The sequence below is a fragment of the Urocitellus parryii genome, chromosome 11 (genome assembly GCF_045843805.1).
Source record: "Urocitellus parryii isolate mUroPar1 chromosome 11, mUroPar1.hap1, whole genome shotgun sequence".
NCBI classification, from domain to species: Eukaryota; Metazoa; Chordata; class Mammalia; order Rodentia; family Sciuridae; genus Urocitellus; species Urocitellus parryii.
The window spans coordinates 84,441,179-84,468,207 of record NC_135541.1 but is presented as its reverse complement, the minus strand read 5'-3'; the positions used below and the strand labels follow the sequence as shown (position 1 = coordinate 84,468,207).

The 27,029-nt window shown below is 36.2% G+C and overlaps 1 protein-coding gene across 3 annotated transcripts in view; it reads right to left on the bottom strand.

Annotated features, from left to right (window-relative positions):
• The window catches only part of Cdc14a (cell division cycle 14A), a 161,029-nt gene that overhangs the window by 115,777 nt on the left and 18,223 nt on the right, over positions 1 to 27,029 (bottom strand). For all 3 annotated transcript variants that reach the window (XM_026379405.2, XM_026379404.2, XM_026379406.2), the window contains exons 3-5: positions 23,274 to 23,349; positions 17,427 to 17,471; positions 11,551 to 11,643 (exon numbers count right to left, since the gene is read on the bottom strand). In XM_026379405.2, the coding sequence (XP_026235190.1) occupies positions 11,551 to 11,643; positions 17,427 to 17,471; positions 23,274 to 23,349 (214 nt within the window). The remainder of the gene's footprint in view (positions 1 to 11,550; positions 11,644 to 17,426; positions 17,472 to 23,273; positions 23,350 to 27,029) is intronic.

The following is a 27,029-nucleotide window of genomic DNA, read 5'->3' as shown; positions in this document are numbered from 1 at the left end:
AGTCTCAACTGAATAAAAACCATCTGGAGCCATTTACACATTTTGACATTTGGCGATAGGAGCCTCAGAGGAGTTCAGAACAGTTTCAGTTTTTCTTAATCGCATTAATCATAGACTAACCTAGATGGGTCACACAATTGGACCAAAATCTGTAAGGGTCTGTAAGGGTCCGGCGAAAGTCGGAGGAAGAGACCACCAAGAGACCGACTCATGCAACAGCAAAAGGGGTTTATTGCAGATCCAGCATGCGGGGGCTCCGTGCTCACTCAAGAAGGGAGAGCAGCCCAGAGCCCCGAGCAGGGGTTGAGCAGTGCTTAAGTACACTTTTTTAGGGAGGGCAGGGACTTTACATACATCACAGTCTCCTTTAACAAATCACCATACACAGCGGGAAAATCAAACAACAATTCTTAAATATGATTAGTACATTCATTGGCGGGAACAGGTCGGGCAGGAGTGATAGGTCAATCCTAAGGAGGGGGGGTACATTCAAACTGATTGGTTTAGGCCCTGAATGCCTACGTGCCAAGCTACACAGGGTCCAGGTTATTTAACAACTAAATGGTTAGTACCGGGCACTGTCTTAACTGCCTCAGGAATTTCAGGTTCTGTGTGCAGTTCAGAAACTTTACAATACCTAGTCCTTTACATTTTAACTCAGGCTTTGCAGCTTAGAAACTTTACCTTTTCAAATCAATGCCAAAAAATAACATGTAAATACTTTTCAGATCTAAGCACAGTAAGTAGATTATCCAATGACTATGTTTTGTAAAGTGTAGGTCATAATCCATTAGTGAGTAGCCAAATTAATTTAATGGATAAAGACAACTTAAAAATAAAATACAACAGAAGATGAATTATGAGTATGCTTCACACACTGTAAAGGAAAAAAATTTCTTATAACCTTTTTTTTTAATTATACATGTGAAAAGGGCATGCATACAGAGGTGTGAGGCAAAATGGTTCCCGTGGTAGATTATAAAGGGAAAAAGTCTTGGAAAAAGTTATCCTGAGACACTACTAGCCCAAACCACTCCATGGCAGTCCTTGATTCTCCTATCACTCCTTATACTTAGACCTACCCTAAGACATCTACCAACATCCCCAAAGCAAACACAAAAAGAGCTACCATTGCACCTAGTTGATACACAAAGGTATTTGGGGTGTGAGCCCCACTAACCAGAATCAAAGCTCCAATGTTACCTGGAAAAGAAACTTTGTCACTAGGGTATCTGAAACACCACAGTACTGCTTTAAAACTGGAAAAGTCAACCCTTCTATGTTACATTCTATTTTTAATCTTCTGTAGACTATTAATGGTTTGAACACAGAGTATTATCCCAAGATTGCCCTTGCTCAGTTATGTGCTTTTACTGGATGAACCTGGGAATTGGGTTCTACTCTTTCTCATCACTAACTGGATTTGACCTTGAACAAATTCACCAACTGAAACACAAGAAAGCAAAACTGGAGCAGGGTTCTTCCTACTGAGTTTCCTGTGGAGATATTTCAGTAGTTCTGTAAAAGTAGGTCTATTTTATTCAATTCTCATAAATTTATCTGTAAATTAAAAGAATAAGCACAATCAAATGCATTCAGTAACAAATTTTACCAATATATAATCACTGGGCAGTCAATAACCTCATTTTGCATAAAACTGGGAAAAAGTATCTCCAACATCTGTATATATTGTAGAACATCTCCTTGATTAGGAATGCTGAAACTCTGCAGAGAATCTGAGCCTGCTCCATCCAGGTTTCCGTATAAGACTGAACAGCAAAGGCTCACACACAGGTAAATGCCAGGTGAAAACCAGGTAGACATGTACAGGATATGATTTCATCTGAGGCATGGCAAATACATTTAAAGTCACATTCTGATAATGGAAAATGACTTCAGGGCCTCGAGTACCTCTTTCCTTCCTTTTTTTCCCCCATAATGAATGCATGCTGTTAAATTTTTGAAGACTTGACTCTGATTAAAATTTTTCTAGTATTCCTCTTTTGAACATTTAAATTACTTCTTACTGAAAATTATCTTAAAGTTTCAAAGACAGCTTTAAAAAAATTACTGAGATTTGTTAGCAACTATTTATATGTATGAAAAAGGATTTTCACCTATTGAGAAACAACAATGCTGAGGCTAAAATTTAAAGACTATCATTTGTCATACTAATCTCAAATGTTGCATTATCAACAAATCCAGTTAAGTTCTGTATAAGATTTTACTCAGTAATTTCTAAAAAAATAAATGCCTCAAACACGATGATTCTGTTATTTTTACAATTAGTACTGACTTCATAATTTATCATTAAGCATTCCAGCTTTTAAATTACTCTATATTAAACTTCTAACACAGTGGAAGATAACCAACTAAGATTTATTTATCCATTAAACATTTAGTTATTTGTTCTTCAAACACTTATTGAGTACTTAGGATATGTCTGACACTTTTCCAGATGCTGCAGCTGTGGCGGAGAATAAGACAAAGTTCCTTCCCTTAGAGAGAAAATAAATAAGAAAATAAGCAATTTCAAGCACTAAAAAGGTATACCCTCTCGATTCAGTATTAAATGAAACAAATGGACATAACTTTTTCACATAAAAAAATGCATGTCATTCCAAGGCTACTAAAATTCATAAATGTGTGAGTAAATTACTATAAGCACATACAATATATGAATATTAAATATATAGTACTTAATATGGGTGCATGCTTGTGTGTGGGTATATAGCTGTGCATGTGTATATAAATTTGAGAACTTACTTTTAAGTATACAGAACCCTTGTCATCAGGATGCCAAAAGAAAAAAAGGAAAAGGTACTAAAACGATATATGCAGTGTCTTTTTGAGAAACAAACCTTCCATAAATGAAAAGCAAACAGCTAATTCTACCAGCCCATAGTTAAAACGACAGGGAGAGTTGGCTAAGATAGCATTGCACTACCTGGGTACAGAAAACTAGCAGAACTCAAGTAGTCTGAAATTAAAATGTTGTATAATTTTCGGGAGCCTGACTTGTTTAAAAGCCACCAAAAAATATAAGCTTACAGAAATAAAAGATTGTCTGGCCCACTTCCAGGCAATATCACAAAGGGGTTCTTGCCTATCAATCTATAAAAGGAAGGAACTGCAAACAGGAAATCGCCCTGCCCCAGCCATGTGCCACCCCTCCCTTCCTCTCTATGAATTTCAGTAAGCAAAAGCATGATGCTATCCGTTAGAGTGACCAAAAAGCCACAAAGTATAACAGAACTCATGTAGCTGACATCTGTTATACTACTATTTTAATAAATATTTAAAGTAAATGCCTTTATTATTTTGGGGTTTTTTTACAATTTTATTTTTGTTTTATTGATACATAATATTTGTACAAGCTTATGGGATCCATAACAATATTTCACTACATACACATATATATACAATGATCAAATCAAAGGGATCAGCATTTCTACTTCCTCAGACATTCATCATTTCTATGTGTTGGTAACTCTGAGTTATTTTGTAATATATCATAAGTTGCTGTAGACTATAGTTATTCTACTGTGTTATAGAACACAATTAATCCTTCAGTTTAACTGCATCTTAAATATTTGTCATCTTACCTCTCTTATCCTCCTATACCCTATCCTTCCCAGCTTTTTTTTTATAGTTGTTTTCTTTTTTTTTCTATTGTTGGTTGTTCAAAACATTACATAGTTCTTGACATATATTTCACACTTTGATTCAAGTGGGTTATGAACTCCCATTTTTACCCCGTATACAGATTGCAGCCTCACATCGGTTACACATCCACTGTTTTACATATTGCTATACTAGTGTCTGTTGTATTCTGCTGCCTTTCCTATCCTCTACTATCCCCCCATCCCCTTCCCTCCCCTCTTCTCTTTCTACCCCATCTACTGTAATTCATTTCTCCCCATTGTTTTTTTTTCCCCTTTCCCCTCACTTACTCTTGTATGTAATTTTGTATAACCATGAAGCTCTCCTTCCATTTCCATGCAATTTCCCTTGTCTACGGCCATACCACCCTGAAGGCGCCCAATCTCGTCTGCCTTTATTATTATGAACCAACATTTTTCTGGATATTTTACCTGATTTTTGTTTAATTTATAATTTTTATGACAATTTAAAGCAGCTCTGAAACCACAATTTACAAATGAATTATGAGCTAGAGATTCAGGAAACTAACACACTTGATTCAAATACTAAAAATAAAAACCAGTTCATAGTTAACTGGCCAGGTAGTATCTACTTCCACTGATGTAAACATGGATATTCTCTAATCACTTTTAACAAATACTGTTCTGAGTATAATTTTCTGCATATATTCAAAAGATAGCTTAGTGCTGAATAATCAATAGATCCATTATCTGCAATTCCAATTAACCACATTTGTATTCAGGTACACATACAAAAGAACTTACTAATACAACATTTTGATGAGTAATAGAACTTAGGGTCTAGGGACTTCCTAATTTCTTAGATATTTGGACTGATGGGTGTGGTTTCTTGCCCTGATGCCACTTAGACACAAGAAAACACTTCTTTCCTCAAAGACTGATAGCCACTTTCCAACTTTTAAATGGTTCAAATACATGAAACAATTTAAAAACACAAAGAATTTAAAAAGTGAAGAGGACTATAATTAAAACCACATGTTAGTAAGACTCATTAATAATCAAAGAAATGATTAGTAAAGTAATAAGGTAATATTTTTCAACAATTAAAGTTCTAAAATTGTAATTCTCACCAATTGAACTTCTAAAAGTTCATATCTAATATGCATAAAACTAAAGATTCCAAATACCAAATTTAGTGAAAACTGGCTTAAGTACAATAATATGCTTCAATAAGCTTAAAATGCTATTTTTTTTAAAAACTATCAACTGCATTTTAAAGATAAAAATCCATTAAAAATAGTAATCAGCTAAGATCAAGTGTAGAAATATTTATAATGTGAGAAGATGTTCGTCACATTAGTAAAAAGTTTAGAAGGAATCAAAAATGTAAAAAACAAGAATGTATAACCTCTAAATAGAATGTTACTTGTCATCCAAGTGACAAAATGGCAAAATATGTAGGCTAAATAAAAAAGGGTTCACAAAACTAAATTTCAATTGCACCTAAGTAAATAGTTCAGGTTTAGATTGATGAAACTGAAGGAGAATCTTTTTTTCTTCTATAATGTTGTTATGCCATTTTGTAAGGGTTTTTATAAATCATAAAAAATTCATCTTCTCATTAAATTATCACCTTTTCAAACTATATATTCAAAATACAATTAATCTTCTTCTAATCCCTACTCCCAGGTCCCCCAAAAAAAGCATCTTTACCTTCATGCTGGGCCCTCTGTCTGATACCTTCCTTACCAACTTGGCCCACAGGCATGTCCATCCTAATCCTTCCCTTTCTACAGGTTTAACCCCTGGTCCACATACACCCACACCAGAAAGCAGGAACTCGCTGACTTTAGTAACCTTCAATTCCTAGAACAACACCTGTTGTATGATAACCACTCAAAAACATTTTTTGAATGAATTCACATTTATCCAAACTTGGCACCTATTCACACTTTTCACAATTATTTATTGCCTCATCTGTCCCCAATTGCAGATAGGTATTCTTTGTTTTATTTTGTCTATTATTATTATTATTATTATTATTATTATTATTACCTGATGCCTGCCATAGCACTAGGCAAGGTTCATAGGAGCTAAATAAGTATTTCCTGAATTAACGAATACCTGACTACATCTCACAAATGAGAAATTTGTTTGGTTTAGAGATTCTTCCATTGAAAATGCAAATAAAATCCTAAAAGGGGGAAGAAAAAACCTCATATTCGCGCCTTCCAGTGAATTATACTAAGCAATAATCATATTAACAACCCTCTGAGTCTTGCTGAGCCAGGGAAGGATGTAAGTGTAAAACAGGGGGTCCTGGGAAGCTAAGAGGACAACAAGACGTAAGTAACAATCAGATCTTCAAGGCTGAGAGTCTAAGAAGATCTGAGTGTTACTTGCTTCTTTTTGTCTAAGAGTCTCAGCACATGACAGGTCCTAGAACACAGGACACTGGGAAGGCCACACAGCTCCCTGCCAAGAGCCACCAAGCATCCTTAAGTGCTTGCAAACTACATGGATATCACCTTTGTGCACATGTCTCCTTCAGGCCTTAGCACAGCTCTATTAAGCAGGACATTATTGTCCCTATTGTAAAGATGCAAAAAGAAGAAAAAAACAGGAGTTTGGTCACATGAAATAACTTGCTCAAGGCACAAAACTAACGAGTGGGTTCAAAGCTGAGTCTGTAACTGTGCTAGAGTCCTTGCTCCCCACCACTAAGCCAGATGGAGAACAGTGTCTGCAATCAGTCAGTAGACACAGTAGTGGAATCTGACTAGTAAGGCCTTATGTGTAGTCTGCAAAATAGAAAGCAGACACAGACATGGTTAGGAAGTCTGCAAACCTCAGTCCTGTCATTTCCAATCCAGACATGACATCTGATTCGGGCTATTCTCAGATAACACATAATGTAGACCCCTCATTTGGCAATGCTAGGATTTAACAACTGAGTTAGGAAAGCACAATGTGGGTACCATCTATTTAAGCATCTTCCACATATTGAAAAAAAAATGTGATTCTTAAATGCTGAACTTAATTTTCTAATCTAAACAATCACATTTAACTTTTCATACATATTGTTTTTCCATTTCTTCAGTCATTAAAACCTGATTGAACGTCTCCTTGTCCTAGTTGCCATAGGCCTGTGAACTGAAAACCATACTTTAACATAGAGTGAAGGTCTTACTCTTTAAGCACATGGCAAGTACCTAATTAATTCATCCCTAGAACATGAAAAGCCATCTTCTCAAAACTCACATCAGAGCAGGGCACAGTGGTGCACATCTGTACTCCCAGTGACTCAGGAGGCTGAAACAGGATGATTGCAAGTTCAAGGCCAGCCTCAGCAACATAGTGAGACCCTAAGCAACATAGTGAGATCCTGTCTTAAAATGGAAAATAAAAAGGGCTGGGGACGTAGCTGAGTGATTAAGTGCCCCTGGATTCAATCCGTGGAGAAAGAAAGAAAGGGTGGGGGAGGGAAGAAAGGAAGAAAGAAAACCTTGCATTAGCCTTGGAAGGAGAACATCTTTCTGGCAAAGTTGATCTCTTCTTAAAGTTAGAGACCTCCAATTCAAGGAGTGCAATATCACAGCTTAGAAAGTGGGGAGAAAGGAAGCCTACCTTTGTTAAGTGGTGCTGTGATCCTCACTAGTCACACCACTCCAGAAACCCCATATTTCGTTTCCTTCTCTATAGATCCTTCTACTGAGCCACATCCTTAGCCCTTTTTATTTTGAGACAGGGTCTTGCTAAATTTCCCAGGTTTGCCTCAATCTCCTTTTTGATGCTTATAACTCTGTGAGAGAAGGGATAAAAAGGCTCTGCCTATTTAGAGATAAGGAAATAGAAACATAGAATCTTCTGTGGCATAACTGAAATCATCCTCCAACTAAGAAACCACATACAAAGTCCTGACTCTGTGGGTGTGTCATGTTCACCACAAGACATCACACTCAAAAGCAAGAGGCAGAGATAGGTGCACACAATAGGAAAATACTTAATACCACGAAACTTAACTTTCTAAGCTAAACAATCTCGTATTAAAAATAGTTCAGCTAGTAAAGGTTATGCTACATATATTTTACCACAACAGAAAACTGAAAAAATAAAAGCTTATTTTTAAAATTTGCTTTGATTCTGCATCTTTAGAGACCACAAGTGACTCAGTCATCATCTGAAGAATTTTGAAACACCACTTTAAGTTCAACTTGATCATTTTCAGAGGAGTTGCCCATGAATTACCTTTTTTCTTTCCTATTTTGTCACCCCATCATTTGTTCATTTGACAGATATTCACAGAGCATCTACTATGTACCTGGCACTGTTCTAAAGTTGATACTCAATGTTTGTATTTACTTTTAATCACTGTAACAAATACTTGAGAAAATCAACTTAGGAAGACCTATTTTGGCTCTCATTTTCAGAAGTTTCAGGACAAGGTCAGCTAGGTCCCTTGCTTTGGGCCTGAGATAAACAAAACAGATAAGGTCCCTACCCTCTAGTTTGGGATAGAGATAATAAACAAGTAAATGCATAAATAAACAAACAAGGTAATTTCAAATAGTAGAGTGCTATAAAAAAATAAATAAAAAGAGTAAAGGCTCAGAGGTGACTAAGGGAGGAGCTGGGTATAATCTGAGAGCAAGTCTCTCTAAAATGATAACATTAGAAGAAACCAGGCATGCAAAGGTCTGAAGTAAGCATGTTCCAAGGCTGGGGATATAGCTCAGAGGTGGAAAGCTTGCTTAGCATGAGCAATGCCCTGGGTTCAATCCCCAGCTCTTCAAAAAGCTAAGAGAAAGATGATTACTATAATGAAGTAAGAACATTCCAGACAGCACAAATACCAAGACTTTCTCATGGAAGTGAGCATGAGAACTTCACGGTTAGAAGGCCAATGTGATGGGAACAGCCTGACAGAGGTCAGCCCTTGAGATCAGAAAGTATCCTACTGCACTGGACCTTAATGAAGGGCAAATTTTATGCCAAGAACAGGGAGCAATCGGATTTGAAACAGGATAATGATGTGATCTAGCTTATATTTTTTTAAAGACTACTCTGTCAACTGTACGGCAACTACATTAAAGGGAAATAAAAATATGAAAAAGGAGAAGTATATAAAGCTGTGGTAGTAATCCACGTGAACAATGGCAATAGCTGGGACCAGCAATCCATGAAAAAAGGTGTTCTGATTCCACACGTGCCGTGGAGGGTCAGCAGACCAAACTTACCAGCAAGCATAAGGAGAATGAGGGAAAAGGAAGCAAAATGACCACTATCTTTTGATATAGCTAGCCAGTGATGGCAGTTACTCTACATCTAGAAAGGAGGTGACTAGGAAATAAATAGGTTTAGGAACAGAAGGAATAAAAAGTTCCCTTCTGCCATCATAACTGTGAAATATCCTTTAGATATATAATGCAGAACTATCCAACAGGCTGTTGGATATTTGGTCTTCAGAATAATTCTGTGAGATAGACAGGGGAAACCCTGGTATTATCCAAATTTTACCAAGAAAAAAAAAAAAACTAAGGTTCTGAGAAAAAGGTTTGTCCTAGTACAAAATATTTTTATTAGTCAATACTCCTTGGGAGAAGGCTGACTCCTCATTTTAAAAAGAAGGACACATTCACTGCTCAGGACGTCTCTCTGATAAAACACACACCTAGACTCTGTGGCTGCTCTAAAGGTTGTATTCAGAGAAGATTCCTTCATAAGATTGAGACTACTCCAACTAGCAACTTGAAACACATGTGAAATTTGTGTTTCACAAAATTGAGACCTACATACAATGCACATTATTATCTTCTTTAAAAATGTGTGTCAACGATGAAGAGCATTCAGATGATTTGAAGAAAGGCATAAAACATTTTTGAAGACTGCAATTCCTAGTTTCATTTTTATGAAGGGTTTGTGTGATGCAGCTTTCTGGGGAACGCAGCTCCAAAATTAGGAAAGAAAAATCTACTGGGAAATGACCAATACAAGAATAATCACTTTACACTCAGGACTGTAACTAGCATGTAAGATGAGCTCACACTGTACTCAGCACTTCTCCACCACACCGTGACTGTTTTGGGTTGCTTTAAAGTGGCAGAAATTTTTGCATTAGAAGACATATTTTATCATGAGCTCAATGCACCTATTATAACTAGACTTCATTTCCAAATTCTGGAGGTATCTACTAAAAAGAAGGGTCACACTGAACAAAACAGAAAGAAAAGAAAAACAAAAACAGACAAAAAGAGAGCGAGAAGAGACAAGGGAGAGAAAGCAGGGAAAAAAAGAAGAGGATCAGCAGATGATGACCCCTTTTGATGGCAATCCTTTATGACAAAGGAGCCACAAATTACACGCTCACAAAGCATCACAAAACCCCACAGGAAAAACACACTTGTTTACATGGCTTCAGTCCAGAGATCAGGACAGGCGCCCCATATTTTAATCACAGCATCCATCATCAGTTTCAAATGAGTAGTAATTATCAATGTAAATTGAAAAATAAGCATGCCTGCTTCATTCAGTTCACCAGCCCTTCACTGAATTTTCCTGCCATCAGCCAGCTTTTGTGTATACTCTTAAAATAAAAGCAATAGCCTAGCTGGCGCTAAGTGTCCTAAGAATTGAAAGAAAATCTAGAGGTCATTACATCGAACCCTCTCATTTTACAGATAAGGAAACTAAACAAAGCTAAAAGAGATAAAGTGGCTTACCAATCATCAAAGCCCCTTCAGCATGAAAAACTCATGCCTGTCTGATTCTTAGCCACTATTCCTTGTATTGTACCATGCTGTCTACAGAACAAAAAAGAAAAGGGGTCACAAAGGATAGCCCAAGGCTTACTACAGCCGCTTTGGGAGGAAGGGCAGCCAGAGCTGGGCACCTCACACCTAGAAGCACCCAGCACTCTGGCTGTCAGCCTGCTGCCTTCTCATCCTGTGCCCTGCAACAGCTGACAGCCTTCCCAACAGTACCTCTGGGTTCTGTCCCCCAGAGGTTTACATTTGATCTGGCAAAGTTTGATGTCTACTAGCTGGTGCCCCTTCTGTCAAGGTCTTCAGGATGAGGCCCTCAAAATGTTGTGCAGCAGTATGGTTGGGCTTCAGAGAAGCACTGTCTGTACCCAAAGATGAGGGGAAATGACACCTCTCTCCCTGCTTTTAAACCAACATATTCCTAAGTGGATATCAAACATATGCCTCAAAAGCCATTCTAGGTTGCAAGTACATTTCAACCCTGAACACTCCTGCCTTCTAAGTTTTTACCCAATATCAGTACACATAGAGAATTCCAGAAACTGTATGTTCATATGGAATTCACATTGATATTTTTGTGCTTGCAGAGAACACAATTTCTACTCCAAATTATTTTTAAAATGTCTAGGGAAGCTATAATATATGCATGACTTATATTCAAGTTTTCTACTATAAATATTTGTATGGCTGAATAAATGGTTGGATAAAAATAATAGTAATAATAATTCTCCACTGTGCAATCTAGTATTTCCTCTTCTCCCATAAAAAAGGAACACCTTAACAGGCTTTTAAAAATTTGTTAATATTATATTTCATCACACACACACACACACACACACACACACACACACACACCACTCTAATTTTTTTTCCCCTGAAAATGTCCTTGGCTAGGTTTCCTTTCTATTAAAACATGTATACAACTGTGGAAATCCAAGCTATATAGTGTGGTTACAAAATTCTCTTAGTAGCTACTAGGAAATAAAATCTAGAGAAAAAAACACTTCATCAGGGCTAGTCCACACTTTCCATTTCAGATCAGTTCCCAAACTGCTAATAATCTTCTTCCCTCTCTCAGTCCCACTGGAAAAGTGGCTAGGGTTTATTGACAGTGACAGCTTTCCTCTGGCCTGATTATAGAAAATAATCATGAAGAAAGTACTTACAGCATAAGCACCTATCAAAAATGCTGCGTTTGCTCTTTTCCGTTGGTCAAAACAGGTGTAGTGCACTATTTTCTTTCTCGATAAGCTGTATGACTAGAAAGAGGAATGTTTAAAAATTAGCATAACCATAAAGACAATGTTAAAATATACAGAAGGTAGTCATCATCCCTTAACTTCCAAGATGTGTTACAACCCACAAATTTAACACCTTTCAATTGTAACTTCTGTGGCATTTGAACACCATCACAATGATTCCTATTTCACTTTTCTGCAGCCACCATGATGTGAAAATTGAAAATACAGCAAACATTTCTCTAATGTGATGGAAAATAACAAATCACGAAGATCTCTATTAATAAGAATAATTTCTGATGACTTATTCCTGATCTTACATACAGTCTATGTACTCTTTTTCACTCCCTACATGTCCCTCCCATGATAAATTATCGTACTTTTCATATTTTAGTTTGTTTTTAAATGAGTCAACCAGTCTGAAGTCTTCTCTAAACTTTTTATTTTTAGAGATGAATATTAATATTTTCTCTCAAAGATGTGCTCTAATAATTCCCTTTTAATTAACTGAGAATAAGTGGTTAATGGGAAAAGGTGAATCATCAAAAGTATATCTGCAAACATCTTAGTACACCAGCCAAATATTAAATTCACAAGTTCGAACAATTAATTAAGCACTTGCTATATGTCAGGCACTATGCTGCATGCTCAACTATTTAAACCCAAAATAAACATCACGGTATGCTGTATATATGTTAAATATAAAAAGAAGTGGTGAATAAAAAGATTCATTGAAAAAAAGCAAATTATTAATCAAAACTCAAATAATCTAGTACAATGAGAACACAGATGTAACTCAATTAAATGTACTCAATTTCCTCATATTTCAAGACATAGTATTTTAACGAATGGTTTTCAAAATATAAGTACATGAATATATTTTAATATTCTCTGTAAATTCATATTGACCATAAAGGTGGCTTTTTATTCCTTGTACATTGAACATACCCCACAGAGACTCCTTTACCATGCTCTTTCCTGCAAGGAGAGGAAACTCTGGAATCTATTCTAAGAATTATATTTCATTATTTTGGCTTTTGCATGCAACAACGTAGCTGCATGTATCCCAGCTATAAGACAAGAAATTCTCATCACTCCTTCAGGCATTTCTTTGATAACCAAAAATCACATTTTCTAAAAATGGTAGTGCCCTTTTTTAATTGAAACTTTAAAAATTAATGTTTGACTCAAAGATAGTCTCTATTATCAATGCCCTTATTTACTGACAGATTCTGAAAATACTCCTATGAAATAAGGAGGAAAAAAGAAGAATCTTTTATTCAATTCATCTCAGTCGGGTGAACACTTTATCCTAAAGACTTCAAGGTCACTAGCAATGACATTAACACTTGTCTGCTTGCTTTCTCAATTTGAAACTATTCACTGCCTGGACATTTCCTTTTCCTATTTAATTTTACTGTTTCTTGGTTGGTTAGCTTTGCCACTTGTCATTCTCCATCAGTAAGTCATGTCTGATTTACAAAAGGAGAGGGAGTGAAGGTTCTTTAGACATAAGTACTCCTATAGTCTCTGAATGGCAAATGTCTAAAGACTGCCTTGCCCAGGACAGCTGCCCAGGAACTGGCGTCAGACTGAGTGAGCATTGGGTCTCAGCAGCTCTTTTGCCTCCTGGCCTCTGTCAAATTATACTTCCTAGTTCCCTAAAACACTATGGAGAAGAAAATGTCAACAATCTATCTTGAAGTCTGGATTGTCTGCTATGATGCTCTTTTCTACAAAAATTTAGGTTTTGTGCCAAATTACTGTTATTGTTTAATAATGTGGAATTTTATTTATTTTACAAATCTCCTGGGCACAATGCTGCTCTTTTATCACCAATGACCATTTCTTGGGTATGTCTGTTTCAAGCTTTTGTTTTGGAATTTGTTGTGTTGGCTTGCTTGTTTGTTTGTTTGTTTTCTCTCTCCCTTGTTCTAAATTATTTGGGATACAGAGACTACCTTGGAATGGAACAATGAAGCTGGAGGACAGAATTCTGAGGGAGACTTGCCTTTCACTGTATATCTATCAAAGTTTTTAAGTAAATACAACACAAATTAAAATGTTTTAAAATTTCAGAAGTTTCTTAACCTTTTCAAGCTTTCAAAAATTACATCACATAAAAAGTGGTCTCCATAAAAAAACTACCTAGAAATTCTAATTACTTTAAAATATTTCCTACGGGAAACTACTGCCAAAAGGAAAAAAATACAACTATTTTTTTTTGAGAACTTACTGCCTGATTTATAGGAAAAAAAAAACTTTTAAGTGTCTAACATTTACCTTGCTCAGATGTTTTTGGAATTAGATTTTCTAAGTTTCAAAAGCACTACAGCCAAAAAAAAATGATCTTCTGCTTAGTGAAGCTTGGCCAGTATCTCCTAGGTCAGATCACAGAGGGTTGAGTTCTGGCTCAAGGAATCACAACTAATTCAAAGTGAATAACAGAGAAAAACCTTGTGTGTGCTGGCCTTGTCCTAATTTCCCTACTTGCCACAGCCAGGCTTCCCTCCACAGGTCACCCTGCCCCACAGCTTTCTACCAGCCATGTTCATCAGAAGAAATATTCTGGTACACAATGAAAATTTTTAGGGATAAAAAAGTATTTCTTAAATTATTTAGCTAATGATTTACATGATTGAATTAATAAACAAAAATCCTTCAATATTTTTTTCTTTTCAAGCATTTAACATGCCCCTCCCTTAAAAAAAAAAAAACTACCTATTACATAATCAAAGCTCCTTAAGAGAAACAATACCATCCAGGGGGACTTGGATGACCAAGCACCTTCAGAGGATATTAACCCTTCCTGGGCAAGGAAAGGAAGGCAGAGTTTGGAGACAACAGACCTCCACTTAATGGGCCCTACAGATTTTTCTCAGATTCTGCCTTAATCACAAGCAAACATCATACCCTCCTGCTGGACAGCTGCCTCTTCCCCACTGTGGTCTGTCTCCTCTGCATTCTGGCAGAGGACCCTTACCCTTCAAGAAGGCCACCTGCAAAGTTATGCCATGAACTCTAGCTTTTAGTGAGCTACCTCCTCTATTACAGATTGTTTTTACTTTACATGAGAAGCTCAAAGATTACAAAAAACACTAGATACTACAGCAAAGCAAAATTAGGAACTGATTAAATTAAATGAATTCAATCTTAAATATGAAGGAGAGGATATCACAGAAGGAATTCTAAGACCTCTGGCCTTCTGGCCTGCTTGGCAATGAGATGCACATGACATTACAAATCATCACCTGCAGCCACCATCCATCCTGTATTTTAGATTTCTATCTTGAAACTAGAGTATATAGCCTCCTGAAGTTTCTTAACCTAAGGGGACACAGCCAGCCCTCTATAAGGTCTAAAATGACATCAGCAACAATAATGACAGTTACCGTCTATTTCATTGTTTTTTAAAGCACCAGGTGCTCACCAGAGAGGGTTGCCCAAGGCAGAGGTCCTGGGCAAGGTGGAAATACAATGAGAATACTGCCTTTTACTAGAACATAAACCAGGAGCCAAAGAGGGCCTGCTGTGAACATTCACACATGTGTGGGAGATGGGAGAAACTCTGAACTCTTTCACTGAGCTTGATAATCTGTATAAATCTCAATTATGAGGCCATAACAAATTCCGTGGTTCACAATTTATATAACTCTCAGGTTGAACTGGTCAACAGTACTAAAGTTTTTCAGAAATTAAAAAAAAAAAAAATGAAGTCAGGGGCAGTGGCATACACTTCAGTGCAAGCAATTCAGGAGGCTAAGGCCGGAGGCTCGCTTGAGCCCAGGAGCTCAAGGCCAGCCTGGGCAACATAGTGAGACTCCAGCTCAGGAAAAAAATAAAAGAAGAAGAACTAAATTTAAATCTAACATACATTTATTATTATATTATTGTATTATATTTAATCCTGGTAATGATTGTTTCACAATCACCTGGAGAATTTATTAAAGCACTGATTGCTGAGTCCCACTCCCAGAATTTCTCATTCAGTGAAACAGGCCCTGAGAATTCGCATTTATAACAAATTCCCCACCCAGTGATGCTGATGCTGATGCCATGAGGAGGCAGGAACAGCACGCTGAAATCCACTACTCTTAACATATTGCTAAAATTTTGAAGAATAGCTGCAGACAAATGCAAATGGCCATACCCCCATAAATGTTATAGATCCTAAAACTCAAGGAACCCCAAAAGACCTTTAAATTCTCTTATAAAGGAGCTCCAAATCACATCATACAACTTTTAAAAAGAATGTTAAAATAAACATCCTTCCCCAAATTCCTTAAAAACCTTTATTACAATTTGTAAATCCCTGCACTGCGGGTGTCAACACCTTAGGAACAAGTGCCTTAGTGATTCTGGAATTAAGCTGACTTGAACAGAGTTAGTCCATAGAATCCAAACTCAGATGCTCTCAGGGAGCCAGAATTTGGATCTGCTGCTGCTCCCATGGAGGAATTTGAGCACCCAATTTTCAGATACTATAAATTTTAAAGTACGAAATCCAGAATTATGTGAAAATTTTCCTAAGTCACAGATGTTGATTATGAATTTTAATTTTTCAAGATAGCATTCATACCCAACAAAATATGCCTGCAGACTAAACAGACCATAGGCAACCAGTTTGCTGTACCTGGGTGCCAGGATACCGTGGCTGAAAAAGTCCTATTGGTTCCGTCTGCGTAAATGGAGCAGCTGTGTGCATCAAACCCTCTGGGAGGAGAGCCCCAGTCTCTAGTCTCATGTGCTCACAATTTAATGAATATTTGATGCAAAATATAGGCCAATGCTTATTACAAACACAAGAGAATAACTGCATAGAGATACATTCACAACCCACCAGCCCCAATGAAATGACCTTAGTTGTAGGTACAATAATTGTCTCATTTAACAAGGTCCAAAATTGTAGATAGAAGATGGGATTTAGTGTTGAATACCTATCAATTAAAACAAACAAACCTATAGAAATATCCAGAACTGCATTGCTTACCTGAGTGTCAAAGTTTTACCCCTTTTATGAAAACCACAGTAAGTAAGGTATACCATGATACTTGCAAACCAAAATAAAGTGACTGCTATCAGAGAATAATACAAACTAAGATGAGAGTGTTGACCCCCACCCCACACACGTTTTCTACCTCAGAAAGGAAAGCTGCATAAAAGGTCACAGTCTGTAAGATCATTCCTAATGAAAATAAGCCACAGCAACTCAGAGACAAAATGATGACATGCTACACAAATAACAAATCACCCAGGCTACCCGTGGATTCTGCAACATACACAAATCATGCACTTATTCCGCTTGGGTCGGGAGACCACAAACTACTTAACCATTCAACAACAAAAGGTGATGCGATTAAGCTCAAAACCAAAAGAAAAATAAAAGTTAATGGTCCATTTAAATACAGATTTTAAGCAGCCTTTCCATAAAGTTGTTTGCCATGCTTAAAAGTAAAATCTTTAAGTCATCTGGTCAGAACACTGTGTTTAATTAAGCTAAATGAATCAGTCTGGTCAAGCTAAGGAAGATATTAGTGCAGCCAGGATAATATGCTCTTTAATACGAAATAGAGCCCATGCACTTCTCTAAACAAGCAAGCTCTGCCAATGACAGTGGTCAGATTAAGTAGATCATAGCACAGGGACCATGGTGACCCAGGCATCATTCTCTTACAGGTGACTAGGCTAGCCCAGTAATGGCCGCAGCAATCAGCACCTCCATAGCAATCAGTGGTCATCTCACTGCAAAAGCAATAAAATGAACAGGTCTTCCTGTGAGCAGCCATGACCTCTATATGTTTTACCTCCAACTTTCTCAGGAAAGGGATATTCTTGAAAATTTTCTTTGGCTGCACAAAACAAAATATGGTTTATGGTTTCATTTAGAGCTAAGATAAAATAGGTTGAATAGTTTATTTAAAAAGAAAAAGATGTCTCTCTACAGTCCATTTTGTTCCAAACCCAACATATTCCATTAATTAAGTGGCACATTTGATTAAAGTAGAAGTCAAAATGTCACAGAAGAGTTGTCCATAGGATTATTTGAGCTTGTTGATCATATCGTTGAAGGCATGAGAGAATTCTCTATAATAGAGTTCTTCTGGACTAAGGATTCCTGCCTGGGCATAAGAGGTCCAGGCCTTGCAAAGTCTGCATATACCCATTCCCATATAAGTTCCTGATTTAGTGTCCCAGTACCTCTTTAAACTATAAGAAATATCTCCAAAAATATAACTTGTTTTTCTTCCCTCAAAGCCCATCAACCTGAAACAAAAAAGAACTCCATAAAGAAATCACAACATGTTTTTGTAGTTACAAAAAGAAGGTGGTCTAATCATATCAAAAGAGTTCTTGTGTACAACCACCTGAGACAGTGGCAGGTGCTTGGTTTCCAGGATAGAGTTACTGCACTGATTCATTCAGTAATAAGGACATTCCTGGAGCCCCGCCATCTGCCGGGTACCTCAATGCTTCAATACAATCCTTCATTTCATGATGCCCACTCCCCTTCCTTTTCACCCTGAAAGGGTTATGTGGGATGTTTTGTAAATTCAAAATTATATTTCTGTGAATATTCTTTTAATCCTTTTTAAAATAGTTGTCAAGATTACTGTAATTGTCCTGATTACTCACAACAGCAAGTATTAAAAAAAAAAATCACTATCCTAAAAAATGTTCCCTTTCTTTTAAATATATTTTTTTAGTTGTAAATAGGCACAATACCTTTATTTTATTTATTTATTTATTTTTATGTGGTGCAGAGTATTGAATCCAGTACTTTTGCTCTACCACGAAACTACAAACCCCAATCTGAAAATGTCCCCTTTTTTCAGAAAAATTTTCCCCTCAGCTGGGATTTTATATTCTCAGAGAAAAAGTGAAATCAATAATTAAAATTGTATTGACTATTTTAGGAAAAGCCAGTTCAATCGTAACATAGTTATAAAACTTTCAGATTATTAAATTAGTAACTGTAAGATGTTTTTAACTGATTAAGTGTGGAGAAGGTATTCTGTTTTTTAAAAATACCATAATTTTTGTCTTGTTGGTATAGCCTTCTCTTTTTAAAACCCTTATATTCTGGCTCAGTGTTAGCATTGTCTGTGCCAAGGATTTCTTTGAGAACCTGATAAAAAGCTATGAATCATCCCAGAAGAAAAAAGTAAACACACACAAAAGTGTACATGTAATTTCAGGGTTTAAGAATCCCTTGAAATACCAGATTAACAATTCCAGTTCTAGCTTATCAATCATCAATGACATTTTACACTAAATAACATAAACAGTTTTGCAAACTGTTCTCATTTCAATAAATCTTCTCTCGTTTGATTGCTTCCTTCATCATGGTAACTATTGACTACAAATAGAAAAGAAACCTATTATTGCATAACTCTGAGTACTAACAATTTTTTTTAAGTATAGTTTAAAATAAGCAGCAAGATTTTTTTGTTGGTGATGATGGTTTTTGTTTTTGGATTTTTAATCTAAGCAGATGTTTGATGGATAATTTTCCATTCCAATCAACCAATTACAACTCAGGCTGGTGGAAATGTAATGCACATTGACACTCCTCCCCTCAATAAAAGTCAACAATCACTCCCTCAAATCCTCAACCCAAAAACGTACCTTCTGACATTTAAGAAATGAAAAAGTTGAGTTTGGAATAGAATTCACAGCAAAATAATACCTACCTATATATGGCATTGAATAAGAGAAAAATCATAGCAGTTTTACCAGAAGGAATAAAAATGTGCAAAGTAGAAAATAAAAGGTACCAAAAGAAATTAGAAAAATCATATAGGAGAAAAATTCCAAGATAATGTTATTGGCTAAAATAAAATGCCAGATTATTCAGAGTTTAGTAAAGAAGTCTGAGGATCAAGCAATTTACATCAGATTCTGTGTTTAAGATGTAAATAGAACCCTAAATACATGTCTGAAGACACGAATGGTGTGACTCTACTTTGTGTCCAACCAGAGACATGAAAAATTGTGCTCTATATGTGTAATATGAATTGAAATGCATTCTGCTATCATAGATAACAAATTAGAATAAATAAATTTTAAAAAGAAGTAAATAGAGCAGTTTCAGTAGAGTAGGAAGGGAGAAACTAAATAGCAGAAGATTAAGAAATCAGTGCATAGGGAGGAGGCACACAGGAGGACAAGGTATTCTGAGACCTCCGCAGGCCAAAGGATAAAAGGCATTCTGCAAACGAAGGAAATCATGACAAAGTCAACAGAAACTTCTGTGAATCCGGTAACTCTGTACTGGGCACTGGGTACAAAGATATAAGGCATGCCCTCATCCTCTAGGGACTCACAGCCTAGTGAGAAAGACAGGTAGAGGTAGATAATTGTAAGACATCATGAGGTCTGCCCAGAGGAGTATGGGAACACAAGGGAGCTTTCTCCAATCCAATCAAGGAGGGCAAGGAGATGCTTCCTAGAGGGTGGCGCCTGAACAAGGTCTTAAGGAGCAAGAAGCTATCAAGTCAGAGGGAAAGGGCACTCTGGTCAGACAGGGCGTCATAAACAAATGCATGGAACAACTGTGTGGTACAAGGAAAAGTACAAGGCTGGGAGTTGGCAGGAGTACCATAGTTATTGCTAATGTAATGACTGAAATCATCTGCTGGGAAGACATCAAGGGTGGAGCTGGAAAGGCAAACAGAGCAAAAGGTACAGAGGCAAGGTGCCTGGAGCCTGCCAAACTGAGGAACCATGAGCTGTTGTCAAGAGACAACAGCAGGGTATCTATGGACTGAGAGGATACAGGGTCTAGAGTTCCCAGCAAGGTGAGAGACAGGTCAGCCAGGCATGTAACAAGAAGGGGACATTCCGAATGGGAGAGCCTGGAATCTGGGTTCCTGGAAATGAAACAGCCAGAATGGCAGTAACAGCCACTGAACAGGAAAAGACAGAGGATCCTCAAAGAACACAAGGCAAAGTAGTAGGACCAATGAGCATGTGAAATTGAAGACCAGAGGCTATGACTGCCCAAAAGGCAGAAAGAAGAATGTGTAGTATGTAGTCAAGAGACATAAAATCAAGCCCTGACCTCACCTTGCAGCTTTGGGCAAGTTGACACACCTCTCCTAGGACTCCCTTTCTGAGTCTTGACTAAACAGTCATTTCAATTCCCAAAATTACAGTGGCCAGTTTTTCCATTTAGAAATGATGGCTTTAAGGATCAGAGGAGAGTCTTCCTAAATTTCATGGAAGAAACGACTTATTGCATTTACTACAAGAATTCACAAATGTTATATTACTGACTTTATTTGGTATAGGATCTTGTTCTTAAAATTTACAAAGCTCTTTCACATGTATCTCTAATATAATCCTGTGAGAGAATTCCTATTTTACCAATGAAGAAGCTGAGATTCCATAAGGCTGAAGCAATAACTTTAGACTGGTAAACTAAATCTTTTTCTCTTACTACAAAGATTCTGTTTGGCTATTTGGTTCACTGAGAAAACCCAAGACTTACTAATATTTGGTTCAGAAAGTACTAGGCTACCCATTAATTGTCCTAAAGCTAAAAATGTCATTCCAGGCAACCAGCCAATGACCCAATCACTGAAATGAACTGAAGGGCCTATCTAGACTCACTAAACTTTCATAGTGTTGGAAGAAAGCTTTGTAAATGAAAGCAAATTAAACCAAGCTTTAAACTGGGATTGGTGGTGATCACCTATAATCCCAGAAGCCAGGGAGGCCAAGGCAGAAGGATTTCAAGTTCGAGGCCTACCTCAGCAATTTAGGGAGGCCCTATGCAACTGAGTGAAATCCTGTCTCAAAATGAAAAATAAAAAATAAATATTTTTAAAAATGAGATATGGCTCAGTGGTACAGCACCCCAGGTTCAATTCCCAATGGGGGGAAAAAAAAAACCTTTATGTATAAATGTGGTAGAAAAAAATAATAATAATCAATCCCTCTACTTAATTTGGTCCCTCTATTCTTGTACAATTACTATAAGGAGACCAGTACATCAGACCAATGGTTTTATTTTCATAACAATTATTTCTTTCTCTTTGGTATCTCCAGATAGTACTTGGGTCCCAGGTTGTTGATTATAATACCTGGTTCATACATACCAACTACATTTTAACATGATTTATCAAGAAAGCCAAGAAATTACTATGTCCTTAAAAGAAAAGCATGAACTTCAATTATTTATTAATTATCCCTTCCCTATTGGTTCAACCATTAAAAGTTCATTTTATGTAAGAAGGATATTATTTACTTCCTTGATGATTGCAAAAATCTAAATTTGATATTCTATTTTCTAAACTGAAGACAGTAGCTTCTTTCCTGAAAAGCACAGATCTAGTTTAGTTAAAGGCATTTACACATACATTTTCAAGTCAGACACTACTTTATAAGTTAATTTCTGAAAGAGCTGCATATAATAGATTTCATGTTATGTAATTATTAACTTCTTGTAAAAATATCTCTCTGGTATCATTCTATGACCATTTAGCACCTTAAGATCAATGGCAAAAATTTGTAAATTCCTAAATACAGAACACAATCTACAGGATATTCTCTACCAGACAGCATTTCATATAAAAAGACAAATGGAAAGATAATTACTGAGTAGTTAATATGTACAAGACACAGCACCATGTAACAGCAACAGTTTACCTAACAGAAACACTAAAATGACTGAGGATTATAATTTTGTGGTTATCTTAAGATCAAGCTGTGTAATATTCTGTCTCCCAAAATGAATATTTAAGATGTTCACTTTATAATTGGAAGAAAAAGATAAATATGGCTTTATATGTGATAACTTTACCAAATCTAGGAATATAAATTTATATTTATAAATATATATATATTTATTTATAAGTATATATAGATATATACTTATAAATCATATATAACTTTTCTTTATATGCTCAGAGTGTAAGAAAAAACAAAAAGCTACCTTCTAACAGATACATGTAAGTATAGAAAAATGAACCAGATCCTCATGTAAAACCAAAACAATACATGACAGCTGGGGATATAGCTCAGTAGTAGAGCACTTGCCTAGTGTGCATGAGGCCCTGGGTCCAATCCTCAGCACTGAAAAAAAAAAACAAAACACTATAGGTGAATACAGAATGTCTGGCTTGAATTCTCTCATATCAGGTAAAGTTCTCATATCAGGTAATGTTCTCTCACTACCAGTTCATCCACCTCACTTGGCTCTTGACTCTACAGAAATACACAAAAATTTCAGCCTCAACAAGAGAGAAAATGGTCATGTTCCAAAGGTCCAATCATGATGAGTCCCTTCATCACCTGGTAATAGTGTCTACAAAAGCAGATCCAAAGGTTTCAGAAAAATTAACCTAGGAAGGAATTTGATAGAGACTCATTAACAACCTAAAAAGGATTTGTGCTTTCTTTCCTGGATCATTATTCCAATGACTTAATCCAGCTCATATTGCAGCTCATCCTGAAAAATGAAAGAGGTTAACATGTCCTTTGTGGTGTAATCAAAAGGATCGATTTCAACTTCGAGGTGAACTACTCACATAAATTTCCAAAGACCCAAATTACCTAACTAAATGATGTGTATGCAGCAATCCCACCAGGTAGATTTCCTGGTTCAAACATTTTAATATCAAAATATAAATTACCACTATGATACTCACTTTTAGTTTCTTGTTCAGTTTACAGCAGTATCTGTACACCATTGCCAAGTTCAGAGGCCCAAAATCTGCATAGAAACTGAGATATAAAATATATATATATATAGTATTTAGAATAATTTTCAGTAACATCAATACTCACTTTTAATTTTATTAAATTTCAAATCAGATTTCAATTAACTTCAGGAATAAGGATCATTATGTAACTAATCTAACTCATGATAATCCAGGTAACTAATGGTTTTATCCGACTCTAGTTGTTCTAACAAGTCTCTTAACAGAAAACTTGTACAACAGTTTTGAGTTCCACTTCCTTTTAACCTCCTGCTATGCCATCTAAGTAAAATAACTAAAATGCAGTCAAGGAAATAGCCAACATGCACACAGCCTACACACATACTGGTTTTATTTCTTTATTACCTACTTTGCCATAAAGCTTGTGTACTCTGGGTTCTGATTCCAACTATTCCACTTAAACACTTTCAATTCTCAGTTATCTTAAATCCAATGGTTTTCTCTTTTCATTTTCTTCTTGAATTTTCTATTATAAGACACTCTGGCGCCTCTCTCTTTCTCCATCTCCTTACATCCCCAGGAAACAGTACTCAATCTGCAGAACTTCTCTTATGCATTATCATGAATCCATCTGGTAACCCAACGGAAAAGAGGCATCTCTTCCATTTGAGATCAGCATCAATCTTTTTCCATCATCAATCTTTTTCCATCTTCAGCTACCTGCTGGACCTATCATCTACAGGCCTCCTAATATCTAAATCTCAGAATATCCAAAACCTGTCTTTCCTTTAAAACAGCCCTGAAGACTAAAAAACATTTTGCTTCTCCCAATCACTCAGGCATGAAACCTCTCAAACACATAAGGCAAGAAAATAAATATTAATTTAATTCTTATGAATCAAGTAAACGTTACTACTCTAATTCCTCCCTTCCCTTCAGTTCCCACAATAACTGAAGTCAGATAAAGCTGGGCACAAGGCATTCACCTGTATCTCAGCAACTCAAGAGGCTGAGGCAGGAGAATGACAAGTTTGAGGACAGTCTCAGCAACTTAGTGAGAACCTGTTTCAAATTCTTAAAATATTTTAAAAGGACTGGGGAATGTTGCTCAGTGGTAAAGCACCCCTGGGTTCAATCCCTAGTACCAAAAAGAAGGAAGAAGTCAGAACAACTTTAGCAACAGAAGAACAGATCATCTTAATGACTGTACTGTTGCAATCCTCTCTCCCTCTCTCTATCATCCTGTATTTCACCACAGAAATCAATCTTTATAAAAATTTCACTTCTCACATATCCTCCCACTATTCAAAAATGCTGACTGACTCCTTACCACCTTAAGAAAAATTCTTTGGGGGCTGAGGTTGTGGCTCAGTAGTAGAGTGCCTGCCTAGTGTGAGGTAGTGGGTTCGATCCTCAGCACCACAATAAATAAATAAATAAATACATACATACATACATACATACATAAATACATAAATAAATGTATTGTTTCCATCTACAACCAAAAAAATATTTAAAACAATAATAATTATTATCATTTGTTCCACCAATCAAAGTCCTAAAGAGCATGCCTCTAGCTTCCAGGTTCTAGAATGGAACCTTTATTTCAATATGCATATCCATTCCTTATTTCTAAATATTCCATGCATATTCTTAATATAAGCCTCTGTTCACATTGGTTTCCTTGCCTAGAATGTTGTCCTTTTCTCTTTCTGCAATCCTCCAGCTCCCTCAAATCCAACCTTCTCCACAAGGCCTTTCCAATTTCCCCTAAGAAATATGAACTACCCTCTGCTCAAAGCCCTCATCCTTTCAGCCCAGTATACATGATACCACATATTGTGGAGGATTTTAAATGCAAGCCCTCTCTTATCAACTACAACATAAGACTTTCTGTCGGGGCTGGGGATGTGGCTCAAGCGGTAGCGTGCTCGCCTGGCATGCGTGCAGCCCGGGTTCGATCCTCAGCACCACATACCAACAAGGATGTTGTGTCCGCCAAGAACTAAAAAATAAATATTAAAAAAAAAAAATTCTCTCTCTATCACTCTCTCTCCTCTCTCACTCTCTCTTTAAAAAAAAAAAAAAGACTTTCTGTCAAGGACTGAACTTTTTTATCTTATATACTTAGAAGAATGCTCTACGTGTGATACAAAACTTCAAGAAGGGAGTCTTCATAATAAATAGTTTGCTTATTAATGCACTAAATTCAATTTAGCTCAGACCACACATTTACTAAATTCCAAAAAAGTCTGCAAAACTCCATCCCCAAAACACCCTTATTTGGGGGGAGTCATTTAAGTTTTTATGCCACCCAGATTCCACTATCATAAGTATGTCATTATATTATATCAAAACTGCCAATAGCCATTTGCCTTAGGTAAGTAAAGAATACTAAACTTGTGTATTTATGTTATGTGTGTTAGGCAAGTAGGTAATATTTTGAAACTTGTATTCCAGGTAGCACCAAAATTAGCTGTCTCAGTATCCAGGCATCATGAGAACAGGAACGCAGAAGGAAACTTACAGATTGGAAATAAAAGTTCTCAACTTATTTCTAAAGTTCCCAGTATAGTGCTTGGCTATGAATATAAACAAAATACCCAAGGAATCCAAAATGAACTAGATCTATAGCCTAATCACTGACAAGTCTAAGACCAGTCAACAAGAGCCCACCCAAAAAACAACAAGATGAGGATTGTAGGTAAAGTTCAGTGTTATGATGCTCTAGGCTCAATCCCAACACCAGAAAAAAAAAAGAAAGAAAGAAAAGAAAAAACTATATATAAATATGTACCTGCCCAGTAGTGATTAAGGCTACCCTGTTTCTATAACAGATTTTCTTGTCCTTAGGCTACTGAAAGCAACACTTTTGACTAACATTCCTTGTTTTATTTCTACTTGAACATGAATATTGATACTTGTAGAATTTTATATTAAATTTTGAATTTTTAGCTCTGTTATTTCAGCTTTTTAAACTCATTTTTAACAAGCTTCAGAAAAGCACAAAAATTCAAGTTATCTAAATTCTAGTTTCATATTAACCATTACAAGGCAACTTCAATTTCAAACACAATATTACAATATAAACAATATTAACCATATTGTTCATAAAAGCATGTGCTTTTATGAACAATATGGTTAATAAATAGACATTTTTTACCAAATGCCAACATAAATTAATATACTCTTATAACAAGGGAAAAATAAATCAAATACAGTCCTCATTCTTACATTTATCTACATACTCCAACATGGTAGCTAATGTGGTTATTTAAATTTAAATTAACTAATGCTAAATAAATTAAAATTTCAGGGTTTTTTTTGCCATCTCTTGAAATGTGTTCAATAAGACAAAGATGTTCACTCTTACCACTCCTATTTAATATAGTACTAAGAATTCTAGCCAGAGCAATCCAGCAAGAGAAGGGAACAAAGGGATAAAAATAGGAAAGGCAGAAATCAAATTATCACTGTTTTCAGATAACATGATCCTATTCTTAGAAGATCCAAAAAGTTCAATCAAAAGACTGCTAGAGCTAATAAACAAATTCAGCAAAGTAGAAGGTTACAAAATCAACAACTTTCCTATGTACCAATAATGAATCTGCTGAGAAAGAAATCCAGGAAAAAAAAAAAAAACGTAGAAATAGCTAAGGACATGAAAAAAAGTCTTCAATGAAAACTAAAGAACACTGAAGAAAGAAAATGAAGAAGATACAAGAAGATGGAAAGACTTCCCAT